We start from the raw sequence: 27604 nt of genomic DNA on the forward strand, positions 1-27604 counted from the left end.
CGAGCGACACAAGAAAAGATAAAATTTTGAATTTTCATCACTTTTATCACCATCACCATTATCGCTAACAGTTTTGCTTCTTAGGACTTGTTCTCTTAAAAAAAAAACCATAAACACCTTATTTAACCTCTATCTATTTTTGGACAGCTTGTGTCCCTCTTTCCTTCCGGTTTATGTTCAAAAGGCTAATTTTGGTAAGTGGTTGTTATTCATTCTAATTCGAAGTTTTCATGTATTAATCTAAAACTTTGTTAAATATTGCAGGTTAATTAATCTTTACCGCATAGGAAATTTTTTAATTGTCGTTAATATTTTAGTCTATTTTGTCGTAATATCCTATCTAATTTTTTTCGAATAAATTTTATATTAAAACTTTGAACTAAACTATTTTTCACGAAAAAAATTTGCAATTGAAAACAGGAAAATAATTCAAATTCGGAAATAATTTAGCTAAAAAAACGTTTGTTCTTTATGTCTTCGATGGCCTAGACTGGAAGTCAACTGGATAAAAAAAAATTACTTGTGTCCAGTTGGTGTTCTTTAATTAAAGAAAATTCACATTAAATACGACTCATTCCTAGCTATTTATTTTTAAATTAAATCCGTACCAGTAGCGGTCATTGAGAAAAAGTATTTAATTTTCAATGTAAACATTTGAAATCAAGTGATAGATTTGAAAAGCACATTTTCATTTTTTCCCCTCCAGTTGTTATTGTTCAAATCTAACATTAAAAAATTTCTACTTTCGCAAAATTTGCGAGAATCCATTCAAAAAGAGTTCAGATGAAAATGTGGATATTTCTTTTAATATGGTCATCTTTGATGTATAATCTAAATTCTCAGTGTGATAAAAAATATTCAGACATTACTCCCGATCATTCTATGTGCCAACCGAAGAACGAGGAATGTAAATTTGAACGTAAAGGATACAATCAAAAGAACACTCTACTCAGAGTACATAATAACCTAAGAAACAATATCAAAGTATTCAACGGGCTTTTTCCTTTGGCCAGTAACATGCTAAAAATGGTAGGAATACTTAATTAAATATTATGTGGATTGTTTATTTGGTTCTTAAAGTAAATTATAAGTTCATTTACTTCCAGGAGTGGGACGATGAGCTGTATAAAATAGCTAATCATCATGTTCTTCGATGCATCGAGCAACCCGATTGTTCTAAATGTCATCAAACGGGTAGGAAGTTTAAATAAATTTATTTTTTAACATAAAATGGTGAAGATAATTACAAGAATCGTTATATAGCCTACTTTTTATGCTTTGTTTTTTAACGTCAGATTTTTTCCAAAACAGTTTAAATAAATAATTTTCTATGTATATTATATTTTAATATATTATTTACTGACGTAGACAGGTGTGCATGGTGTCATTGCACCTCCCAGTTATTTTTCCTGTCGACAGAAGTAAGGCCGGTCAGCAACTTTGGCTTTTTAGGGAGAAACTTTCTGTAATCGCACAATGAGGCAAAATTACTGTAAATCAGCAAGAGAATGCTGTAAAATGGCAAGGAGCGAGAAATTGTAATTAATAATTAACTCTTACTATCGCAACGATTTACATGCATAAGCGCTTTTACTTCAAAACTTTTTTCGCCATAAAAATATTCAAATATTTAAGCAGAATGTTTTTTATATTTTTTTTACAATATAAAAAACACATTTTTCGATATTTCTCATGTTTTCATGATAATCTGTTGTTAAAATATTAATACTGGAATATATGGTTGCATAGAAAAATATATGTAGTATTTGTAATTTAAATTTTGGAATAAATTTTTTGGTATGCAAGATATACTATTTGGATATTTATGTGTTTGGATTGGTGACTTGCAAGTTTCGAGATTTATCGGAAACTAGGTGGACAGCACATGCAGAGTACTGTACATCAGATATGTATAAACCTGATCAACTCTGCGTGTGCTATCGTCATTGTAGCTCAAGTTTAATATGGGATAAGAAAACCCGTGCGAAAGCATACGGTCTAAAAAATAAAAAAATATATTCTTTTAATTTTTCTGAAAGTCATAAAAATGATTCTATACAAGACAACACTCTACTGAGACTCTAGAATCAAACACCTAAATGCTTTGTTTCAAACTCGGTCAATGAAAGATCTAGCTCGTAAGTACTCAGAAATTATTGAAGGTTTGCTTCATGAAGCAGTTAGTATTGTTCATCAATTAGATATCACTACTGAGCAGCAATTTGTAACAAGTCATCAGAAACTAGTTTTACCATGAAAATTGGATAAACCTGAAACTCAAACAAAACATTTTCATTTCGTTTTGAAAATTGCATTTTTTGTTTTAAGTTTTAAACCATCTCGTTACTCAATGGGTGACAATATCGATGGTTTATTAAATCTGGATATTGTCGAAGCAAATTATATATCTTGCTTAGAGCTCCCCTCTTGATGATCCTGACTACGGTACTTTTTTACAATATGTACTGTAGTCTCGCCATCGTGACAGCCTTCACTGGCAGTACAAAGCTGTAGACAGTTAAAAGTGTCATTACGGCATTTCAAGCCTGGCATCACCGTTCTATGTGCATCTCTTCACCTAGTCAACATCACGCAGAACTACAGTATCTACTTAAACGCAGGTTGTTGTTAATTCAGTACTAATCACACAAATTTATTCTTCAAAAAATACCATTGCTTTATAAAGCAAGTAATAATTTTATATTTTTTTTCAATTAACAATTTTAAAAGGTTAAAGTCTATCAAATATTTTGCAGGCGGTACTCATGTGGAACAAAATTTTGAAGTAGTTTCATATTCAAACAACTACAGTATTGATAGCCCTGCTGGAAGATTTGCAGACGTAATTAAAGCATGGGCATCTGAAATAACAGGTCTTCGAAAAAGTTTATCTTCGAAAATTTTTTTAAAATTTCGGTCTTCTGAAAGCCCTAAAAAAAATTGGGTAAATGTACGTTTCAATTTACGCTTTCTTTTGTAACAAGAATACTAACTCAAATTTTTAATATTTAAAATTTTTATTTTCAGATATATCGGGCAACGACGTATAAAGTGGGATGCGATTCTATAAGCTATGCAGTGGATAACGAAACATATAGGGAAATATATGTGTGCAATTATACACCTGCGTAAGTATAATGAGTAAGTCTACATAAATTATAGTGAAGTTTTAAGCTCCAACATATAGGACGTTTTCGAAAGTTTTCACGAAACTTTAATAGTGTGTTCTATGGGTCATAAAAATGCTTTCTTACGAAGTTATAACAATTTTAAAATTAGCTGTAATTAAAAAGTTTTACACTATACTGTGAGATTCTACCCGGAGATTAAATTTTTATTATTTGGAAATTTTAATTCTGTGTGGTTTTAAAAACGGGAAACGCTCCAATAACGGAGATCCTATGTCATTTCCTTCATTTTCCGTTGAAGAAAACGAACTTCGCTATTCGTTAAAATAATATTTTTCTCTTAAATTCGTAATTAACAAATTAGTGTGAGAAGCAAATGCTTTCCACAAGTTGTTTACGATAAAGGAAACATTTTGTCAATTTTATGACAAAAGGGAAATTTAACTTCTCACACCCCGTATCTCCTAATTTGGGCGCCAATCTGGTCGTCCACCCCTTCGCACATCCCCGAACATCCCGTTCATGTACCAAGCAAATACACTTCATTTTGATTGGTTCGAAATAATCGAATAAGGAGATCCATTTCCTGCGACCGGGGAGTTCTCGAAAAGTTACGAAGTGTAACGGTTCTCCAAGAGTTCTCTCGAAGATCCCGAACTGAAGGTTTCTCCAAAAAGTTTAACGAGTGTTCTTCCAGTGCCCGAACTCTCGAAGTTACCAGCGAGATAATCCGCACCTCCACTACAGCTACTATCGTCGTTTTATCTCCTCACAAAGGAAACAAGAACTCCTCAAAGTTATTCAAGACGAGGTAATATAGTTTGAATATTGTAAATTCTCTCTTTTTGCGAGATTAGGGAAAAGTGTAACAAATCTTATCCTTGTAAATTGGGGTTTTTTTTTTTTGTTTTTTTTTGGTCTATTAAATTTATTTGTCAATTTATCATGATCTTCCCAATGTCTCGAAACGTGCCGAAGCCTTATCCACTTACATACCCTCTTCACTCGTCAGAGTTAATTAATGCGTGATAGGGCGCATTTCATCCCGATCTGGTGTCGGGAGCCTGACAACGATCTCTGGATCGCCTAATCTCCACTTTCCTCGGTTAACATTTCTAATCGTTTAACGCCATCCTACGACGCAGTGGACAAAGCCTTCCAGGCTTGCATGCTGAATAAGTGATATTATTTATTTATTTTATGTATTTAAAATATTATTTATGTATAACCTTTTTATTTTATGTATAACCGAGCTAACGGCAATACAGAGGACTTTTCAAAGTACTGTAAGCGGGAAAGGAAACATTTTTGAGTCTATGTTTATATGAAATTTCATCATTTTTATAACCTAAAGAACATGCTGTAGACGGCCAGAGGGCTGAGCGGTTCAGATGGCAGTCTGCTGCTCTGGTGGATCCAGGATCAAATCCAGACGGGTCGAAAAAGCCTCAGGAATTTTTCAGGTGGTGGTCTGTCCGGGTATGTCGGGCCCCCGTCATTACCCGCCGCCCTATTATGAGTCTGGACGAACCCATAATGGGCTTGCTAAAACAGGCCCTCTTAGTGCCCACAAGGCAGAGTTTTACAAAAAATGCATTAGAACATAAAAAAAATTGTCTGGAAAAATGCAAATGCGTGTGACTTAATATTATTATTACAGATTTATTAGAGTACAAAAATATATGCGTTTTAGTTGACTTGAAAACAATCTAAATTACATAACTTATTATTTTACAATCACTTCAGAAATTTAATTCTTATGTTTATATGCATATAACTTACATCTATCCTATTTATCTGTCAAGTTAATAAGAATGAATTAGGTTGCCACAAGAGAAAACTCGTGAGAATGACTCAATAGGAAAGTTCTTCGTGTGTTTTTGTCACTACATCCGTTCAGCTGATAATGACATTGAGGTCCATCCCATTGTTTCATTTAATAACATTTTCAGAAGTCGACTTAATAATTCACCATGAAAGCCTCTGAAATTTATTAAGACAAAATTATAAAAATTTTATTTATATAAAATGTTAATTGACTACGAAATTCAACACCAAAATTGTCAATGATGGTGATTTACTTGGTACTGAACCAGCATTGTCGTCATACTAGAGCGTTTCAGGACGGTGTTTTGTTACTATTTTAAGCAAAGCCCTTATCTTTCTCTTCGGCCCTCATAGTCCCTGAAGGACCTTGGCCTCATCCAGGATTTTCATCCGTTCCTCTCTATCTTGGGCTTTCCCTTTCCAACAGTTCATACCCATCTTTCTCAAATCATCCTCCACATCCCCTTCCCATCTCTTTCTTGGTCTCCCTCTCGGTCTTCTTCCCTCTGGCCTTTCTCTGTACATTTGATACACTTTTCTCTCAGGTTCCATCCTTTCTAAATGTCCAATCCATCGAAATGTTCCTCTTTTGATTTCTGTTACAACATCGGGGTTTTCATATAGATCTTCCAGTTCTTTATTACTTCTAATTCTCCACTCTCCTTTATCCTGTACTGGTCCATATATTCTTCTCAGAATCTTCCTTTCAAATCTTCTCAACTGTTCTTGTCAGTGTCCAAGTTTCGGAACCATACATGATTACTGGTCTTATAATAGTTTTATATATTCAAATCTTACTACATATTGCTGCTCTCTAGCAAAGCCCTTATACTTTTCGAAAATCTAGGTTGAACTTTAAACTTTATACCTCAGCCAAAACAGAAAATTACATCTTGCACAGTTTTTTACATTGATTACGAATATATAGATCATTTTTGACGCATTTAAACCGTTTGCCCATGCAAAACTCCGTAGACTGTGGCGATTCAAATACTCGGGTAGTTCCCCGCTACATTTTAATATACAGTCAAACCTGTTTTTATGCGCTCTTTTTATGTGCGATTTTTTTAATGCGAATTTTTAATTTGTGCGGTTTTTTTGTGCGATTTTTTATTTGTGCGGTATAGTTGGCGACTAGTCTCGTGCGATTCGTCATGTCTCACGTTAACTTATTATAGCTAAATAAACTTATTATAGCATAAATGCACTTATTATAGTAATATTATTGCATGAATATGCGAAAAATGAAATAATTTACTTTTTAAGTCAACAAAACACCACCTGGACAAAAATATGTAAAACAGACGATAGACCAGACGATGCAGTCAAGTGCTGACATCTGTTGTCAATAAATTCTATTTCGTACGGTTTTGAGTTATTTTCTATGTGAGACTTTTTTTATGCGGTTCCTGTTGACCGCATAAAAAAATATTTTTTTAAATTGTGTTGCGAAAACTATTTTTTATAGCCACTCGTGAAGTTTCGTGCGATTTTTTATGCATTTTTTATGCGGTCCCTATCCACCGCATAAAAACAGGTTTGACTATACTACTACATTCCTGGACTGAATACATATTTATTTTGTTAAAAAAAACTCATGGTTGCACAGTCACATTTATTGTGATTTTTTTTTAACTCTTTCCGTCCTGTGGGCACTAAGAGGGCCTCTTTTAGCAAGCCCATTATGGGCTCGGCCAGGCCCACAATGGGGTCCAGATGAACCACCCCAAAAAATTTTCGGAGATTTTTTGACCCGTCGGGATCTGAACCCAGGTATCCCAGAGCGGTTGGCTGCCACTTTAAACCACTTGGCCATCCGGCTGCATTTAATGTGACTATGCAGTCATGAGTTATTTAACATCCTTACGAGACAGTTTTATTTGTCATGGACCAAAGTATGTTTTACATTAGCCTATATTTTACTCAAATTTTGAATAGCATGAAATGTATAATATACCTTGGTCCATAACAAATAGGAATGTCTCATAGAAGATGCTAGAAGTGCCCACTGCCAGCTTCCAGACGCATATTCACCCAACGCACAGTGGATCATAGTAAAGAACTAGGAGGACAAAAATCAAAAAATGGATAACTGATAAAATATTTTATCAATATTTTAAAAAACCAATGGAGTCAGATAACCAGCCAGTCAGTTGCTATCAATAATTTTTAAAATACGCGCTGTGGCTTTGTTAACCAACAAATGAAAAGCATTAGTTTTATATCTCGTTGAAAGCATAAGGTTAGTGTTGTTTTCGGACTTGTTTTGAATAGTTGTTTCGCTGGCTGTTTTGAGTGTTTTTGTCAAATATTAAGATGGATAGAAATTACGAAGGTATGTATTTTAATATGTATATTTTATTAATAATAGTCAATAGTAAAATTTTATGGAAAATAATCGAAAACCGACGGGATTTTTATCTTTATTTTAAGTTAAATAAGTAGAACTTTAAAACTTCTGCATCTTTTTTCTATGTCTTTCTACATTTTAATTTCATTTTTTCCGGATTTTTGAAGGTTTCCTAATTATGTCTAACAGATATTTGTTTACGGAAACGTGCGGATTTTGATGTATAACCATTTTTTGTTTCACGGGGCGTTCGTTGACTTGTAGTTAGCAGGACAGAACTTTTTGAAAAACTAAGAGGAAAAGATAAAATGATAAGCGGGTCATCCGAATTACAAAATGTTATCGCAGACTATATTAAAGAAAAGTTTAATTTAAAAAAACCGCAATCAAGTTGTGGAAAATGAGTTACTGGATTCATTTCTTCTTTTTCCATTTGTCTAAGTCAAAGAAGGAAGAGACTTAATCGAAATATCAAACATTTTTCAACAAAAAATCATTTATGGCTCAATGATTAGATAATTATCAAAAATGTCGATTTGCCACCAACTAATGCAAGCCGTGCAACACCACAAAAACAATGAGACGTCTCAAAAAGAATTTTTCGAAAACTGCACCGAGAGCAAAAATGAGAAAAGTTCAAACAGTTGATGATCGAAACTTGAATGATATTACTTACGCTGCTGAGGTAAGGTTATTTAGAAAAAGAGACGCAGCTAACATAGTAAAAAGTAATATGCAATCTCCAAAACGAGCGACGAGTTTGAAAAAAGCATATAATCGACCATCGGTATAACACAATATACAGTGGGTGAGCGGTTAACGAACATAATCCGTTCCAAGACTTTGTTCGCTATCCGAATTGTTCGTTAACTGATTATCAATTTACCATAAGTTTTTATAGGAATTTGATTAATTCGTTCTGAAGACCCGCAAAAATAAAAATATATACTATGTTTATTTATATGCAATAATAAAAATACATACATACATAGTCTTACATTTTTATTAATCATGTTTTTTCCGTTTGTGGGGGTTAAAGAGTCTGTCTAATGTCGATTGCTTTTGTCGCTTCTTCAGGATTTTTCAGAAGAAATGAATAACATTGTAATTATAGAGACCCCCAAGCCTATTAACCTCAACCTTGTTTGGATGCCATTTGGATGACCATTGTTCTGACATCCTCTCACTTCTTCAAAAGAACTTTAATAGCAGATATCGCCATTAGTCCTTTTTTTCAGAAGAAAACACATCTTTCCGAGTTTCTTGGCGTTCTTCTGTTGTCAGATCAGTTTCAGGTTCCATTATGAGCTCTTTAATGTTCTTTATTTCTCAGATGTGATTTTTGTTACTCCTTTAGCTGCTTGAGTTTTCTTGATTATTCTGTATCTTTCTTAGATAAGATTGAACTGCAGCCTACTGTAGACCTGTTTAAGCCATACTGCCCAGCAACATCAAACATCTTCTGCCCACTCTAAACCTTTGCTATTATACTCTCACCTTTTGAAAATAAAAACCCACACGAAACTTAACGAGTGCCCGCCCGACAGTCTCGCGAATACTATAAAACAATTGTTACTGTCAGAAAAATAAAAGGCTGTAATTACAATAGAGTATTTCAAAGTTCGAGGAATACTATCTGATCAGTATATATCGGATTGAGCATCGATGTTGATGTCTCCCGCGCTCCAAAAAGTTTCGAATTGTTACCTGAACACAAGGGAAAACTAATCGGTATTTGCTATTTCCGTCGCTTCTTTTTATGTTTGTTCAGTGAAGTGTCCGTTATCCGAACATGCGTTCGTTGTCCGGTTATAAAAATTTTTCGCGGAAGTGTTCGTTACCCGATTTGTTCGTTAACCGACCACCCACTCCTGAAGTGGGTTGTCGGTATATTCTCCTGAAGAAATTCTGGCTTTAACTACCGCCACGAAGTTAACTAAATCGCAATATATAATGTTACGACAAAGTACTATAGAAAAAGGTGTTAATATTTATCTGTCCAACCATGGCATTAAGAAAGCAAAGAAAGCCCGTTATCCATCAGATGCTACTACTACTATTGTAGAGGATAAAACTGATATCAAATTTCAAGCTTTAGTGGACCTAACGATAGAACATCTTTTTATCACTCTAACAGATGTATTAAATAGTTTTTTCTAGAAGATAAATATTACCAACGTTTACAAGTGGGGTTTGGATGGCAGTGGAGGGCAAAGTCGATACAAAGAGCTTCGAAAAATAATATTAAAAAAATTTATTATAAAAATATGTATAATAAAAAATTTCTATATTTTAGAAATGTATTTTATTAGCCTATATACTTAAATCCTGCTAGAATAGTCTCACGACCCACCATATAGGCGAATGTGCCACAATGCAGCGGTTGGCGCCCAGCTGGCGAGGTGGCATATTTTCCCAAGTAATGAATGTCAATTGCTTCGTTACGAAATAAAGAAACGTTCCGTTCCGGTCATTTCGTTTTATAGAGATATTCCATATAATAAGTGTTCACTCTCAGGTAAACCTCCTGTACTAATTTAATATGAATCATGTTACTATATTTAACAATATACTCTAATAAGACGGTCGGTTTGTTTGTTTGTTTAGTAATGGCAACGCAACACTTGGGCGATCTGCCTAGGGAGGGGTGCCTTCCGGGAGATCTTTTAAATGGAAACTGGCTCCTTATTTAGGCGTTACAGACGTGGAGAAAACCGTAAAACTCCACCTGGCTCATCCCAGCGAGGCGTGAACCCACTACCGAACTCCCAGTGTTCAGGGAATGAAGCCAGTTTGGCCACTGGTGGGCATAAGACAGTCGGATCTTTAAAAGCACCAAGCTTCCGCTCTATGCTCAAATCTGGCTTGGCTTAGAAGTTTTCATGGTCATAGTGAGCCCTTCCCTCATCACTTAGTCACCTCCGTTGTAATCCTGGTTCAGTCCATAATATGGTTACGAAAGCAAGCTTCTTAATGCTCACAGGGCGGAAAAACCTTAACAATATTATTAAATATAAGAAATAAAATTAATTTTTCAAAAGACTCAAATATTGATTTACAACTGTAGAGTTGAATTCAATTTTCGTTTATCAGGAAGGGCCAGATCTTCAAGGGGCTCATCCAGCACGCGTGAGACAATATCTCAACTTACACTATCCATGATAAATTATAAAAATCCGAATCAGATTTAACTCTGATCCCTCGTAGCAATGAGCTGATGCGTTATTGCACAGTCAGCCGGTCTACTTTTAGTTTGTCTTAGTGAAGATAAAATATAGTGGAAGCAAACTAGGCCTATAACAAAGATTTTGATGTTATGAATAAATATTATAATCTATATTTTAGATGTTAATTAGTAGCTATTAATATATTAATAGAATTAAAAGATATAAAATTTAAAAGAACAAAAATGTCGACAAAGAAATACATTAAAATTCAAACACGATTTTTCACTAAACTTTTTTCCGAATTGATTTATAATTACCGTATTATCAGAAAATCGAAAATTGAAATCGACGTTTTACTTAGTTTCATTTTCAGTTTATATCGAATTTTTTAAATTAGGTTTTAAACTTAATGAATTTCTTAACATTAGAAGTAAAGAATTTCAGTTTCTTGTTTTATTTAAATAGGACTTTGACAGAAGGAGAAGAAATATATAAAATTGGAATTCCGTGTACTAGTTGTCCAGATGGAATGGGATGTGATACTGTTTATAAACGTTTATGTGGTGAGTAGCAGATGGTACTATAATTGCTACTGATTTTTGTGGATTGCTAATTTACGGAGCCACCAGAAAAATAGTTGTCTGGACTAATTAACAGTTTTTTGTTCTTTCGTAACCGTATAATGCTATAATTATTAATCTATATATATAATCGAGACGAGTTGATAATAATAATAATAATCAGCGCATAGCCCAAACGGTTAGGAGTTGAAACTTGAAATTTGGTACACAGTTTGGGTACGTCACGAGAATGCACACTAAGAAGGGATTTTTCGAAATTCCTCCCCACGGGGGAGAGGGACGGGAATAAGGCTTAACACTTCCATCAACAATGGAAGTGTCAACAATGGAAGTGTTACGTAACAATTGAATTGTTAAGAGAAGGCGACGTGCAAGATGCAGATGCAGTTTTTTTCGTTTTTGCGGGAAATCGAACATATTTTTAGACCCATCTAAAAATTCTCTAATTAGTCTGGAAACAGGGGAATCCAATTCTTGCATTCTGTAAAAACGGATAAGGTTGACTATAACATAATAATCTTAATCTTCGCTATCGTTAATTTTGCCTGAGCAACGGCGGGCCCATCCGCTAGTTATTAATATTAAAAATAATTTTATATGGGTAAGTTTATAAGACCGGACCTAAGTTACTAAACTTAGATCAAATGAGTGTTTCGATCCGCCTCTGATTTTAAAAGATTTTAGTCAAAATTTTCTGATGATTTGTAGAGACTTTAGTTACATTAATAACGTACTAGATTAGAATGATTATTTTTTCATTTATAAAAAAACTAGTTTATTATATCCGGCTTAGCTCGGATTTGTATAGATCGGGGATGGGCAACCTTTTTCTACGTAAGGGCCGCATTTCAAAACTTTTGAACTGACGCGGGCCGCACACAAGAGAAAAGAGGGTGTACTGTCGGTAAATCACAATTCTTTATTCATATATAATTATAAATTAGCATAGGTATACTTAATATAGCTTCTGGCACTGATCTAAACGTAATATATCGGAAATATTTAGCCAAATATTAGTCACCGCTAGTTTTAAATTCGTTTCCATTTGTCTGTTAGTCGGTTTCTTGTTTTAATTTTTACTAAACTCATTGCAAAAAAAAACTATTCACAAATATAAGTTGTAGAAAATAACGTTTGAATTTTTGTTCAATATCTCATTAAGCTGGGAAATTGATATATTTATTCATATTTTATGTCACGCGGGCCGCAAAAATGTTACTACGGGCCTCATGCGGCCCGAGGGCCGCGGGTTGCCCATCTCTGGTATAGATCATGGTAATTTTTACACCCGGCGTTATTAATCGTAAATTTCAAAAATGTATGAACATCAGAATGCCTCTAAACTACGTGAGAAGTATGTCCTGGTAAATAGCGAGTTTACAGAAAAATTATTAGAATTACTTTGATTTATTTGGATACGACAACGCGATACGGGGGGAATCTGCTAGTCTTCGGTTGTTTTATCCACTTTGCCACTGACGGGTACTTATTAGAATTAAGATAGAACCATTGAGAAATGAAAAAACCCGAGTTGTTAAAAGTGAAAAATTAAATACTTATATAGTTTTTTACGATTTAATATAAGACTATTAATTTTATCGATTAAAGAAATTTCTTGGGTTGATTGATGAATGCTACCTTGTAGGCGCAATGCTTGTTACTAGCAAACACGTACAGTACGTATCTTTTCTTGTAACGAGCATTGCTTCTATTTTATTCAACAGTTACAACTTGTAGCTAACTCAATCACTCTTTGTAGCTTGTGAATTTATGCATATTTATGCAACAACTATTGGCTGCGTTCAGCAGACTGAACAGTTTCGGAGCTGTTGAATATTTTTCTGCTAAACGACTTATACAGTAGCGCTGTTTGGAACATGTTTGGTGTTTTGGAGTAACATTTAGTAGCGGGTTTTATGCTACCTTTGGGTAGCTATTGTGAAGGCCCGAAAAACCCCGGAACAACGCGAAATTATAAAGGAATTTTATAAAATGATTACGTAAGATTGTTGATATAAAGGCGTGGAAATTTCGTGTTCATATAAGAAAATGTTCGATCTAACGAGGAAAAAAAAAAAAAAGAAGTGTAGTTCTTGTATTTAAAACAACAGAAAAACGAATCATGTAAGTCCTAAGATCAATCGGTTCAGGTCGCATCGATTGTCGATTTTGACCTGTCCCATGGCCCAGGTTCTGATATTACACCTGGTAACCAGTGACGACCAATTAAATGGTGGGGGCGAGGGAAATTAACCAATCGATGTGATTAGGCCGGATGGCTGAGTAGTCAAGGTGGCAACCTACCGCTCTGGAGGGCCCGGGATCGAATCCGGACGGGTCGAAATATCCCCAGGAATTCACCGGAGAAGGGTGATCTGACCGGATATGTCGGCCCCGTCCCTCACCTCCCGGCCGCCCCATTGTGGCCGGGAGGTGAGGGACTGGCCGAACCCATAATGAGTTTACTAAAATGAGGCTTTCTTAGTGCCCACAGGTCGAAAAGAGTTTAAAAAATCGATGTGGTCGATCTAGGACCCAAAAAAACAAAAATTCGATACACCAAGGACACAGGGAAGCTTCTCTACCTGTCTTTAGGTCGTGAGCTTTTTACTCTGGTGAACTCTTCCTGAACTCTACCTGGACTTCGCCGTCGTCTCTCACCACGGATTATCACTCAACAACGTCCGGGGCAGTCAACTTCCGAAAAGAACTCAGGAGATTTGTTCTCACAGGACCCTTACCCTTCGCGGAAAGGAAAGATATCCGGAAGACTTGTCTTCTGGATCCTTTTTTACCCGCCGTTTGAGAACTATTGTAGTTGTACACATTTTTTAAAATTACAATAAATCGGGACTTTTATTGCGTAACTGTAAAGTTTTTCTCTGCCTAATCCGCTTCCACATACGATACGGAACTACTCCGTCGTTCTGATATTTTAGCGCGAATCGGCAAACTCGCACTACAACTGATCAAAAATATCTGCGCCCACATAACATATGAAGTACGTAGGCTATTATTTACCTTTATAAAGGCATGCATTATAGTATAAATCCATTTAAAAACAGTTGTTATCAACTATAAACATATGCAAAATAAAACTAAAATAAATTAAAACTTTCGACGAAGTAAATTATAAGTTTTTGTAAACAAGCAACAGTTACTATAGAGCCATGATTGTCTCGCATTAACTCTTAATTCATCTTTCAGTAGATTTGTTGCCATTACGCAACAGTTACCGCTACCTTATCTTTGCTCAATTGAAACTGTTGTGTCTACTGAATGCAGCCATTGTTTTACGACTTGTGGCTTATAAATCTGGTAACTTGTAATTTTTAAGCAATAAGGCCCTGTAGGGATATGATAATTATTTATGATTTGTTTATAAGAAAAAAACCTTTTAAATGTTAATAACCAGATTGGAAAAAAATATTAAGTTTGCCCTGTAGGTCCAAAGAGTCTTTTTTATGGAAAGCCCATTGTAGGTTCGGTCAGGCCTTGTAGGCCTGACCGAACCTACAATGGGCTTTCATAAAAGTAAATAATAACCTATATACTTCACTTCTATGTGGGCACAGCCATCTTTGATCAGTTGTAGTGTGAATTTGACGATTCGTGCTAAAATGTCAGAACGATGGAGTAGTTCCGTATCGTAATGTGGGAGCGGATTAGGCAGAGACCGAACCTATAGGTCCATCCCCGAAAAATTCCTAGGTTTTTCGATCCCGGGTACATTAGAATGGTAAGCTGCCACATAAATCATTCAGCCATCTTTATAGTCTTAAAAATTCGTTCAGTGCGTTTTAAAATCAATTAGATGAGAGTCGGATAACCGAGATGGTTAATCCGTCAGTTTACTGCTCCAAGGACTATACTGCTCCAATGCAACTGAAATACAGGAACAGAATTACGTACGAAGTGATTGCTTACGTGACACACTATTATCCATCCGCGCTGGAATTCTGTCAACTTTCTTGACCAAGTATCTTACATTCCTAGTCATGGTACTGTCTTTTCAGAGCCCTCCGAGCTTATTTATAGTAATGTCTGTGCCCCTTACGTAGGACTTCATTTATAATCCTTTAAATAGGTGTCCGGATAGTAATCGCAGGAAAGTGTATATTAAAAATGTTTATTGAACTGCCATTACTATCTGGAATTTGTTTTTGTGTATTCTCGTTTTTATGCAGTTATTACCAGGAACAAACTGCGAGAACTAAGTGCATGCAGTTAATATTTGTTTTAACGTTTTAGTACAATTTTAAATAAAAGTATGCAAAATATCGAAGTAGATTTATCAATTAAAAATTGGATCAGACAGGTAATTATGTCCTAATACAGTAAATATTTAATTTAATTTGATGTATTGACGTTAGAATATTCACTGATAATTAAATATATGTTTTATATATCAGTTCTTCATAATTTTATAATTATGCTTTTCATACTACGTATTTGTGTTACATATTAGCGAGGTTGAGGCCGAAGTTTTAAACGTGAAAACGTGTACATCGGACATTCGGCGCCGCTTTCCTGAAGCCTAGAAGTTTGACAATGGAGTTTGGAAAGTCAGTGGAATCATGCTCGATATTCCAAACGCCATTGTCAAACTTCTAGGCTTCAGGAAAGCGGCGCCGAATGTCCGATGTACACGTTTTCACGTTTAAAACTTCGGCCTCAACCTCGCTATTGTATGAATACATACATAAAACAATATATGTACGTATGTGATAAAACATACGTATTGTTTTATGTATGTTTTATTATTTAAGCCGTGACACACTAAGCGATATTTGTGGAAGACATGTCGCCGAGTAGCAGAAAAATATGTCTTGCGGGCAGTGGAAAAGTAGTCGCTGCAAGTCAAATCGCTTTGACTTTGGGAGACATTCTCCTTGACGCTCGCTATAACTAATGAGCGTGCGTATAATAGCGCTTGTTTTCAACACGAAAATAAAAATGGAGGATAGTCGCTCGTGGTCGGTTGATAGGACACGTTTGATTTCATTAATTCAACCGTATGAACCAATTTATAACCATTCCATTAAAAATAATATCTCGACAAGGTACTCAAAAAAAAAGAAACATATTTTCGCGCTATTTGCAAAAATTTAGGATTATCGGGTAAGAAATATCGATAATACTTTATTACTCGGGAAACTTGTTCCCTCGTGTATCCGAACATCTCCGAAAATCGATAGCTTTTTTTGGTCCCTTAGACATATGTCCCGGGCAAGAAATCCCCTAGTGCAGGCCTGGCCAACCCAAATTGTTTCGCGGGCCACTTTGATCACGCGTAACATTACGGTGGGCCACAATTTAGGCAAACATGCTTTTAAAAAAGTAAAACAAATACAAAATAAATAAGATTTTATTGTTATACCAAGAGTTCGTACTCATACTTGCGCATTATAACAACGACACATGCAAATTTTCATTTATTTAATTGTTTTGGTATACACATAACGGGAAACAAAAGTTCTAATAGATATATAATATCACTTAGATAGCCAAACAATTTAACGTGACGGGCAGCGAGTTAGCCAGGCTGGCCTAGTGTGTCAGTCTTTATGTACACGAAAAAACGTCGGTATTGAAACGAAATTGAGGGGGACATTGAAATATTTTCGTCATATTGAAATTTTGTTATAATGGAATACTGTCAAAAATTCAAGGATAAAAGAACTTTATTGATGATTTAAAAAAAATTGCTTTCATTTTAAAGTAAGAAAGTTTTTAAAATTCAATTTATCTGTTACATTCTGAAATTTGGTTCCATATTAATAATAAGATATATTAAATTAGAATAAAAATTAACATACATTTCATATTTTATTAAATAAAACAAAGAAATATTCGTTTTGTACCCAATGTCCATGTATTTCGAATGAGATAAATCAAATCGAACAGGGTGTTGGTGCACGATTTCAAATAAATGTTCGTTATCCATTGGAAAACAAAATTTACCGTCAGTGAAAATATCGTTCCCGTCAAATGTACTTTCACGGTACGGTCACGCCAATGCCACTGCACAACACTGTGACGGACGAGTCTGGACAGGGTGGTTTAAAACTAGATCAACGATTTTCCACAGGCAAAAATTCACTGCGCTGTGCCGGCACGTCACTGTTGTGTGTAAATGGACCTTAATTGTTATTTCTACACGAAGCCGTTATTTTCTGTTAAAAGAGGTCTAATTTTTTTGTGCGCTGTTTTTTAAATAAGTTTTTTCGATAAATTCAGTACTGTGACACAACATTCCAGTAGGCCATCAGGCACATCTTTTGTTTAATTAATTCCTTTTGCCCGTTATCTAATATTTTATTATTCTCTTCCAAAGAAAACTGCTTTCGTTTTTTGTTTATTCCCATTTTTTCTCGTAAACGTATAAAGAAATAAACTAGAGTAATAGCATTAAAACGAAACCATAACTAAGGAATAAAATTAATGTTACCAGTTGAACTAGACATTAAAATTAATGTTGTCTGACTGACATAATATTCATCATTTACTAATAATGAATGATTTATGCATTTACAGATTCCGTTATAGTAAAACTATTCTTTCGTAAAGGACAGAATTTTTATTGCGTTAAACTGAAATTTTCGTTATAATGGTATTTGTTAAACTGAAACATTTTTTCATTGATCTGAATAGAAGTGACGGGGATTTAAGATACTTTCGTTATACCTAAAATTTCGTTAAACTGGCGTTCCTTAAATAGACATTTTACTGTATCTATATCTGTATTTAAATAAGTAATAAAGCGTATTAAAATACGCTCTATTACTTAATTTTTTAAAAAAAGTCCAGTAACGAGTTGTGTAACTTTCCGGCTGTTAAGCTGTTAAGTGATTTTATTTTAAAAATATATTTTATATTATTAAACATACTATTAATAAATGAAATTGTGTTGCATCATCTGTTGTGAGATTTTATCATAAAAACTTTTATAATATTAATTATTATTAAATGGCAAAACACTTACTTTTGAGGGTAGAAATGATTTTTATTTAATAAGAAACTGTAAATGTTAATAATAATTAGAATATCATTGGAGCAGTATAGTGACGGCTTAACCATCTCGGTTATCCGACTGTCATCTAATTGATTTTAAAACGCACTGAGCGAATTTATAAGACTATAAAGCCGATCCCATTCGAGATATAACATAAATCTCCACGAATTTTCCCCCCTTTTTAAAATTTTTCGGCTCAGGAAGTTTCAAAACCTGGAGATTTGCAAAAAAAACTCGAAAGGTAAAATCTGACACGATTCCAGTACTTTTCCTTGTACTGAAATCGTGGAAAAAATCTCATACACCCATCTAATTTACCAGACCTCGCCCCAAGTGACTTTCCTGTGTTTACACCGCTTAAAGAAGCGATGGAAGGCAAGCATTTCAGAAGCCAAGAAAGTAAAAGGGAAATTAATAATTTGCTATAAAGATATTTATTTAATATTACATAAGATAATAAGTAAATGTAATTATTTATATAAATTAATTTGTAATGTTAAAACTTTTAAATTATTGTATCAAAATTAATGTACAATGAAATGAAATTGTTTATTGTAAAATTAAATAATATGCAGAAAAGAGCCATTCGGTTTTCTCATAATTTTGTATAGCTCAACGAGAAATTATTTATTGTGACATCGTCACAATGCTGGGCTACAATTTTTAATTTATTTAATTTAAAATATATGCTATTCATCTGAAATTAGTACATTTCAGTACTTGTTCCTGTACATCATACTTTTCCTTTGACAATAGAGTCGCGCTGGTCATCTATCTAAAACCTTTCAGAGACAAATTTTGAATTGAAATAACATGACTTCCGGTTTGCATTGGAAGTTCATATATAGTTAATTGGGGTCTCCTGCCCAAAGGTTTCCATACCTGGTCTCATCTTTCATCTATATAATTCCGTTCTCGGGATTGAGGAAAGACGGAAAGACGGATGACAGTGGAAATTTGTGTCTAACAATTTTTTCAAATTTTAGCCCAGTACAGATCGTACAATAAATAGTCTTTTCTGATCTCTGCTTCTATTCATTTTCTTCGATTACGAATTATGCAGATGTGCTGTACGTATTGGTATCAAATGAAAACCTTAAAAGTGCAATAAAATTCCGAAAAGTAGTACCATTGATTTGGTAAGTACATTCTGTACTTACCAAATCAATGGTAATTTTAAGGTATTCCTCGAGGTTCACAAAATGACCGACAGGTTGCAGAATGATGCTACAACACAGAGGACGGCAGCACCATCTGTAACAAGATGGCTGCCCCACTATCAGCATGCACAACTGTAGAGCAGCGATCTATGATGCATTTTTTGAGTAGCGAAGGTATCAAACCTATTGAAATTCATCGCAGGATTACAGCACAATATGGTGATTCCTGTTTGTCCCTGCTGCAAGTACGAGTGGTGCAGAAAGTTTCGAAGCGGCGTAACTTTTGTGGAGGATGCCCCATGACTGAGGCAGGCTCACTGCGTAGTGACGGACAAAAACATTGCGTTAGTGGAAGAACTTATAAAGCAAAACAGGCGTATAAGTATGAACGAAATATCCACAATTTTGGAGATTAGTTTTGGTTTAGCGCAGAATATTGTCCATAATATGCTGCAATTCAATAAAGTGTCTGCAAGATGGGTTTCACATCAGTTGATTGCTGAATTGAAAGACCATCGCGTCAATGCTTGCGAAGAACTTTTGCATCCACGTCGAAGGTGGTGCATTTCTGGACAAAATTGTTACAGGTGATGATACCTGAGTTCACTATCGTCAACCAGAAATGAAAAGATCAAGCAAGGAATGGCGCCATAGCACATCGCCAAAACCGCAAAAATTCCGCACTCAACCATCAGCAGGAAAAGTCATGCTCACTCTTTTCTGGGATGCAAAGGGAGTAATTCTGGAACATTACATGGATAAGGAAGTAGCCAGTAACAGTAACCAGTACTTCTTAAGCAAATCTACTGAAAAATCAACTTTGCCCAGCAATCAGGACTAAGCGATGAGGACTTCCGACTTCAGGTGTATTGTTACATCGTGACTACACCTAATTTTATGCAGTCCGTTTGACAGTTTTCAGACTATCCAGGATATCAAATTTGAATGTCTCATACACCCATCTAATTGACCAGACCTCGCCCCAAGTGACTTTCCTGTGTTTAGACCGTTTAAAGAAGCGATGGAAGGCAAGCATTTCAGAAGTGATGAAGAGGTGAAAACGGCGGTGCACGAGTGGCTACTGTCACGACCAAATGATTTCTTTAAACGTGGTATCCATGCCCTTCTGAAGCAGTGGAATACATGCATTCAACGTCATGGAGACTAAATCGAAAAATGATATGTATGATTTTTCTTAATTGTTACTATACAAAATGTAACTTTAAGGTTTTCATTTGATACACCCTCGTAATTAACTGTAAGAATCAATTTAATATTTAAACGAAAATAATTTTATAAATTAATTCAGTGTATAAAAAATAATCTGTTTGAATATTGAAAACAGATAGGTTTGATTTTACTGTAGCATGAAACTTAGTTGAAATCAAATATGTTTCATACTAAACAGAAGTTTATTACAGATATAAATTAAATCATGTTCATATTTGTAATAAATAAATAGTTTGTAATTTATTCATGATTTTTTATAGCACCCATAAAAACTAGTTCTACTAGTACAACTGCTGCTCCCACCACGACTGCCTCTCCTATTACGACTGCTGCTCCCATCACGACTGCCTCTCCTATTACGACTGCTGCTGTTCCCAACATAACTGCCCCTGCTTCTACTGCTGTTTCTATTACTTTTAATAATATTAATGCTGATAATCTTACTACTACTACTACTACTACCACTACCATTACCAATACAATCACTACACTCCAAACCACTTTTATAAACAATAAAATTTTAAGGAAATGTGACTTTTCCATTGGGACGAAGAAACAATGCGAATTCGAAATGCAATGTTACAAAAATTGGAAGACAATTTGTGGGTTGGAAGGTATTTTATATTAATTATTAGATTTTTGATTAATTGTATCAAAACAATCTTAGTTTCTCTTTTTTTTTTTCCTCTGCATTTTAGATTGCCACCAAGAAATTATAATACACGAACCAAAGTCTTCCCTACTGTTTATAACGCCTATTTCAATAGAGGACCAAGCTTGTCTAGTATTTAATTACAAAAAAGAATATTTGTCTATAGCTCAAGATAAAAGTAGATTAATTGCAGTAGCTGTGTGGAACGAAGGCGAAAATCACGCAGCAGTAATTATAGATGATGATGCTAATATTTGGACAATGGTCAGTCTTCTTATTCCTGTGAGAAATCAAGAAATTTGGGTGAATATTGATATCTACTTTTTCTGCATAATTTTTTCCCATCAAATTAAATTTTTTTTCATCAGTTCTTAATTAGCTTTTCAAACTATTTATTGTTCTTAATAACGTTTTCTCAATAAATCCAGCAACGAGTTGCTTAACTTTCCTGGCAACATTTAAAATTGCATGTGGCGCCACCTGTTATATTTTATTTAAAACTTTTTATATTTTTAATTATTGTAAAATGTCAAAAAGCTTAATTTTGAAAGTATGGATAATTTTATAAAAAGTTGTAAATGCTAATAAGTGAAATCGTCACGAGGTCCGAACCCACTCAAGATATGACACACTATCACTTCCATCTCTCCACTTCCTCGACCTTTAACTGCAAAATTTAACGGCATCAATCTCCTTGGTACACAAACGTTCCTGCAAAATTTCAGAAATTTTCGACAAAAAGCACAGGAGCTATTTAGCTTCAAAATGGGTGAAGCAAAATCGTGACTGACAAACACAGACACACTCACATCCCAATGTACAGAAAAACCTCCCGAATTTTGTTCCTGTTTCTTTTTTCCTCGACGTTTCAAGATCCCCCGAGTCCAAAAATGCAAAAATTTTATAGATTATCTTTTTGACCGATCTCCATATCTATATATATAATCGAGACGAGTTGATGATAATAATAATAACAATAATAATAATCAACACAGAGCCCAAACGGTTAGGAGTTGAAAGTTGTAATTTGGTACACAGATAGGGTACGTCACGAGAACGCACACTAAAAAGGGATTTTTCGAAATTCCTTCCCACTGGGACAGGACTAAGGCTTAACACTTCCATCAACAATGGAATTGTTAAGAGAAAGAGACGTGCAAGACACAGATGCAATTTTTTTCGTTTTAGCGGGAAATCGGACATATTTTTAGACCCATCTAAAAATTCTCTAATTAGTCTGAAAACAAAGGGACCCAATTCTTGCATTCTGTGAAAATGGCAAGGTTGACTATAACGTAACAAGTAATATAAAAAAAAAAAAAAATTTTAAAGTCAATTCCTACTTAGGTCAACAAAGAAAAATTTTATTCTAGTTACTTTTTATTAAATAATTACAATTAATATAAATATGTATATACATACGCTAAATATTTTATATAAGAGAAATTTTTTTCTCCCATATAAAACTAAAATTAATTAATTAAATTTAATTAATGAATTAATATTTGAAAAAACTGTATTAACATCAAGTGTCATCCACTACAAGTTTTAAAAAATGTATTTGAACTTGAGTGGATGAATAAAAAGTATTTTATTAACGATTGAAAATTTGAACAAGATATATATAGGGAGAGTGTGAACTAATAGTAGGAATTTAATAATCTTAATCTTCGCTATCGTTACTTTTGCCCGAGCAACGCCGGGCCTACCTGCTAGTTTTATATAAAACAGAGCAGGAAAAGTAAAAATGAAACAATTATTAAATAAATAAATTTCTGATATAATTCAATATTCTTAAAATAAATATTTACATTTTATACACAGGGTGTATCAGAATGGTTTTAAAAATTTGGGGGATTGTAGAGGATGAAATTTTGAACGTTTTGATATAAGGAACCCATAACCGGAAATGTGATATAAAGTTTCTACAGCACTTTGCGGTCGGTATGCTGAATGAAACAGCAGAATACAGTATTTATGACAAGTTTTTTTTGACGAAAATAGTAGAGTACAATCAAACTGTACATCGAATCAGTGGCTGCACTACTTTAGAGTAAATGTTCAATGTGACGACTACCAACTTCGTTACATCATGTGCAACAACGAACTATGTTTTGTCCGACTCTCTGTAAGATGCCAAGTTCCCCTTTGATGGTATTAAATGCTGTAAAGATGCGCACCGTAAGCTCATGAACTGTTCCTACAGGTGTTGCGTACAAAAGGGACTTTACATAACCCCAGAGGAAGAAGTCAAGAACAATAACATGACGTTAATGGACGGAAGGGTAGCTACCAAAGTGAAGGGCGGTCAAGCACTTCCTACCGTAGTAGAAACTTTATATCACATTTCCGGCTATGGGTTCCTTATATCAAAACGTTCAAAATTTCACCCTCTACAATCCCCCAAATTTTTAAAACGTCATTCTGATACACTCTGTAGAACAACAACAATGTAGATCTTAGACTTAAACAACAGGCCCACCATTGGCCAAGCGGTTCTATTCCCTGAACAACGGGAGTTCGGTTGTGGGTTCGTGCTTCGCCAAGACGGGCTGGTCACGTGGAGTTTTCCGTGTTTTCTCCACGATTGTAACGCCTGAATAGGAGCCAGTTACCCTTAAAAAGACCTCCTGGAAGGCATCTCCCCTAGGCAGATCTCTCAAGTGTTGCGTTTCCGTAACTTAATAAATAAACAAACTTTAACAACAATAAACTAATATGCTGTAGTCTAGGGATGGCGAACTTATGGTACACCTGCCTAAAGTAGGTTGGGAGAAATCATCTGGCAGGTAACCTACGTATCATACGTTTTCGGTTTATCACCCGATCATTCCTTTTTTCAATCAGCTTCTTTACTGTTATTCTAATTAAAGCATATTCGTTTCATCTCTTTAAATATTGTTATTTGAAGTCAAAAACTTCTGCACGCACAAAGATTTTTAAAGATAATTATGCTTATTTGAATGGCATGCGAACTCTAAAACGTTTGTCATCTTTGGTCTAGTCGCATGCACTAATTATGATTGACACTTGAAACTCTAAGTTATTCTTCTTGTTATAGATTCTATCCTTTGTAGATAGCTTCTTTTTAATGTTTTATCTAAACTGTAGATTTGAGAGATAAATTTGATAAATAGGTTCGATAAATTATCATGAAATTTTTTAACAAGTGTTGTTCACTTGTTAAAGCCTCTTAATATTTTTTATAAAATTATAAATTAAAAAAAAAGCATTTTGTTTTGTTTTTACAGTAATACCTCTGTTTACGAGTATTTTGTATACGAAAATTCCGTACAAAAAATCGTTTTTTATCTCTCTCCTTCACTTGAGATGAAATATTCTATACAACGAGCACTGAACAATATTTACGAGAACAAAGAGTTTAAATAACGAGTGCGACAAGATTGAAATTACCGCACGGCCGCAAGCATGCTTCAATTATACCATTCTTACATATCAGTCTTCATTTTTGTTTCATTAAAAATCATGACTTCGTTCGCTAGAGACAGTACTATTAGTTCTAATGATGATATACAATTTAATACATTGTGTCTACAGATCCTTCTATCGGCAATAATAATTTCATTAATTGAAAAAAAAAAAATTCTACTCTATTTTACTTCTTTCTCTGCTTGCTTATTGTCTTGACTATTGTTTTTTTTTTTTTTAATTTTTAACAATTTACGTATTTTCTTATATTGTATTCGCTTTTCTCACTTAGTACTAGTTCTTTTTATACTGAGGAATAATATAATAATACTTTTGTTTTATTTCATTTCGTATCATTGATAGATAAATAGCCTATGTTCTGTAGCATTATTTGCAGCATAAAAGATAGAAAAACTCGGAATAAAACATCTTGTTTATTCTGTCTTCATACTTTTTCATGTTTTATATTGACGCCAATTGAGAGAATTTATATAATAAACGTTTCAAAAACGAGGTACAAATTTCGACCGTAAGAAATAATGGAAAAACTCATCCTTAATTATGAGATTTTGATTTTCGAGACGAATTCAGGAAAGAGGCTTGCTCGTTAATCAGGTCCACAAATGTATTTATGATTTTTATATTGTGAGGAAGAGGGTCTGAAATGCCAGGATTGCTCGTGAGGTTCCTGTCCAGGACTCGAACCAAGTCTTCCAGAGCGCAGGCTGGTGCTTTTATAGTCTGGGCCGTCCAGACGTCCGATTTTGAATATAAACTAATATAAAATACAATGTACAAAAAAAGACTACTTAATAAAATTAGTAATAATATTTATAGTATACTTTTTCTTTACAGTTCAAAGTATATGAAAAAACTAATATTATTTCAGACAGACACTAATAAGATATTCAGATATATTTAAAATATTCTGATTTAAATTTTTTTTAATAAAAATGGTCTATCAAATTAGACAAGACTAACACGATTTACTTTCCTATGAATTTTTATTGAAGCGCAGCGAGCGAGCAAAGCGAGCAAAATTCCTTGGCAGCGACTCAAACTGACAAATCGCCGAAACACCTTTTGCGAAGGAATGATTCGAGCGATTTGAACGAAATTTCCCAAATTTAATAGAAGTAATAAAAATGGCGTGTCCTGACGAAGACCGAATTTTAAAATTCGAACTGGAACGGAAGATATTGGTGTCAAAGGTCATTCCCATATTAAGTCAATAGAAAAATTTTACATTATGTATACAGCGTAAAATCATAAACAAACGAGTGCGCACTAACCGACATTCGAAATACGGTAAAGCTGTTGCCAAATTTTTAAAATTGGTCTTTTTCCATTTTTCTCGATAAACCGATTCTACCTACTTACGCTGTACTGTACCTGTCTATATATGTTAACGCATTACACCATGCACAACGTTTATTATGTAAGCTAAGGAAGTTTTAGAACAAAGGTAAGAATTCACTGCTTTTGCAGATTGACAAGTTGCTTTAATTTAGCGTTCCCTAATAATCTAACGTTAGTTCGAAAGTCGTCGCTGTGCTTCAGTCAGGGATCGAGTTCTTCAAGTATACGTTTAATATAATAGGCAAGTAAAAGTTAGCACTTCCCAAACATAATGTGCCGATTAAAGTTTAACATAACATTGAACATATAACTTTGAGAGTCCAATCAAAGGGACTAATATAACCAGGGGCGAATCATGACCAAAATTTTTGGGCATGCTGAAAGTTGTAATAAGAATAATAGACCTGTCTCTAGCACCAAACAATAGGCAGAAACGTTATTTGTGTGAATAAAAAAGTATGGACTATTATAAAGCGCATTATATCTACACATGAAATACATGAAATATATTATAATGAAAAAGTATTAAAAATTTATGATGATAATTCAAATTTTGTGGGCCTTTGACACTGGAGGCCCAGGGCTTAAGCCCTATTAATCTCTATGTAGATCAGCTCCTGTACACAATACATGTATGCTGACTGGGTACAGCAAGCTTTCGATACAATCTGGCCGTGTTAAATGCTCCGTGCACGCGCTTGTTTGCTGCGGTAAACCTCCACACGAGCAAGCGATCGAGTTCCCGCAAGCATAGCACTGACTTAAAACGGCTAGCCGATAGCTGTCAATATAAAAGCAAACACAATTGATAAAAGAGTTTACACGTTAAAATTAATTATTATTGGCATATTTGTTCTCATATAAAAAGTATATTGTCAGTCAAAACTTTCTCTTAAGCATGCGATGCAGACTAAACAAGCCCAGAGAATTCGCCCCTGAATTTAACGTTGCGCCCACTATGGGTCTAGTAAATATAGCCCAAAAGTATACATAATTATTGCACAGGGCACAAGAATGCCATAACTAGCCATTCTTGTGCCCTGTGCAAGAATTCGCATTTAGGCCCCTTGATTAATTAGATTTGAAGAAATAATAAAACAAATACATGCATTTTGGGCCCCCTTCCAAGTGGGCCCTGTGCGGGTGCACCTGTCGCACCTGCCTTGTTACGGCTACTGATATAGCCTAACAACATAACCCAGACTTCTTAGTGTTCTTTAGACGGAAAAAGATTAATGTCTCTATCCGAAACTGCTTGTACAAAAAAAGAATAATACGTGTTTATATTTAATATTATAATTTTTTATATTAAATTTGACTTTTCTTTTTAGATTGGATTTATTGTTCGTAAACCAAATAATTCCAAAGGACAAAAGATTTCCATTCGAAATGTGTACGTTCTAAAGGGACCCTGCTAAAGTAATCGGAAAAGGAATGTTTTCCAAAAAATATTTTTCGACAATATTTTTAATTGGAAATCTCTCCATCTATATTTATAGTAAAAATTGTCATCAAAGTATGTGATTCTTTAGTACTGAAAAGTCATTCTTACTGATTAGAACAATCAGTTTAATTTATAAACAATATTCCATTTGTAATTGTACTATGTAAGAACAACAATTAAATAAACGACTAGAAAATGAATAAGTAATAAATAATTTACCTATTCATTTTAAACAAACAAAAAAAAAATGCCTACTTTGTTT

The 27604-nt window shown here is 34.3% G+C and overlaps 1 protein-coding gene across 2 annotated transcripts; it reads left to right on the plus strand.

Annotated features, from left to right (window-relative positions):
• LOC136982801 (cysteine-rich venom protein-like) lies at window positions 1–27604 on the plus strand. Of its 2 annotated transcripts, XM_067279324.1 has the most exons (9): window positions 1–194; window positions 265–1029; window positions 1107–1194; window positions 2757–2950; window positions 3028–3128; window positions 10938–11035; window positions 20719–21072; window positions 21157–21413; window positions 27230–27602. In XM_067279324.1, exons 2-9 carry the CDS (start codon window positions 784–786, stop codon window positions 27314–27316), a joined length of 1425 nt encoding a protein of 474 aa, XP_067135425.1. In that variant the 5' UTR covers window positions 1–194; window positions 265–783; the 3' UTR covers window positions 27317–27602. The 2 variants fall into 2 exon arrangements, with proteins under 2 accessions (XP_067135425.1, XP_067135426.1); XM_067279325.1 differs by lacking the exon at window positions 20719–21072 and having other exon boundaries at window positions 27230–27604.

The sequence above is a fragment of the Centruroides vittatus genome, unplaced genomic scaffold, assembly GCF_030686945.1.
Source record: "Centruroides vittatus isolate TY-2023 unplaced genomic scaffold, ASM3068694v2 contig_863, whole genome shotgun sequence".
Lineage (NCBI taxonomy): Eukaryota > Metazoa > Arthropoda > Arachnida > Scorpiones > Buthidae > Centruroides > Centruroides vittatus.

What these genes read in the sequence shown, in the direction of transcription:
- LOC136982801 (XM_067279324.1), top strand. Translation starts at nt 784, where the DNA reads ATGAAAATGTGGATATTTCTTTTAATATGGTCATCTTTGATGTATAAT. An exon ending in TTCTAAATGTCATCAAACGG is followed by an intron (nt 1,195 to 2,756) that starts GTAGGAAGTTTA and finishes AATATTTTGCAG; the next exon opens with GCGGTACTCATGTGGAACAA. An exon ending in TGAGAAATCAAGAAATTTGG is followed by an intron (nt 21,414 to 27,229) that starts GTGAATATTGAT and finishes TTTTCTTTTTAG; the next exon opens with ATTGGATTTATTGTTCGTAA.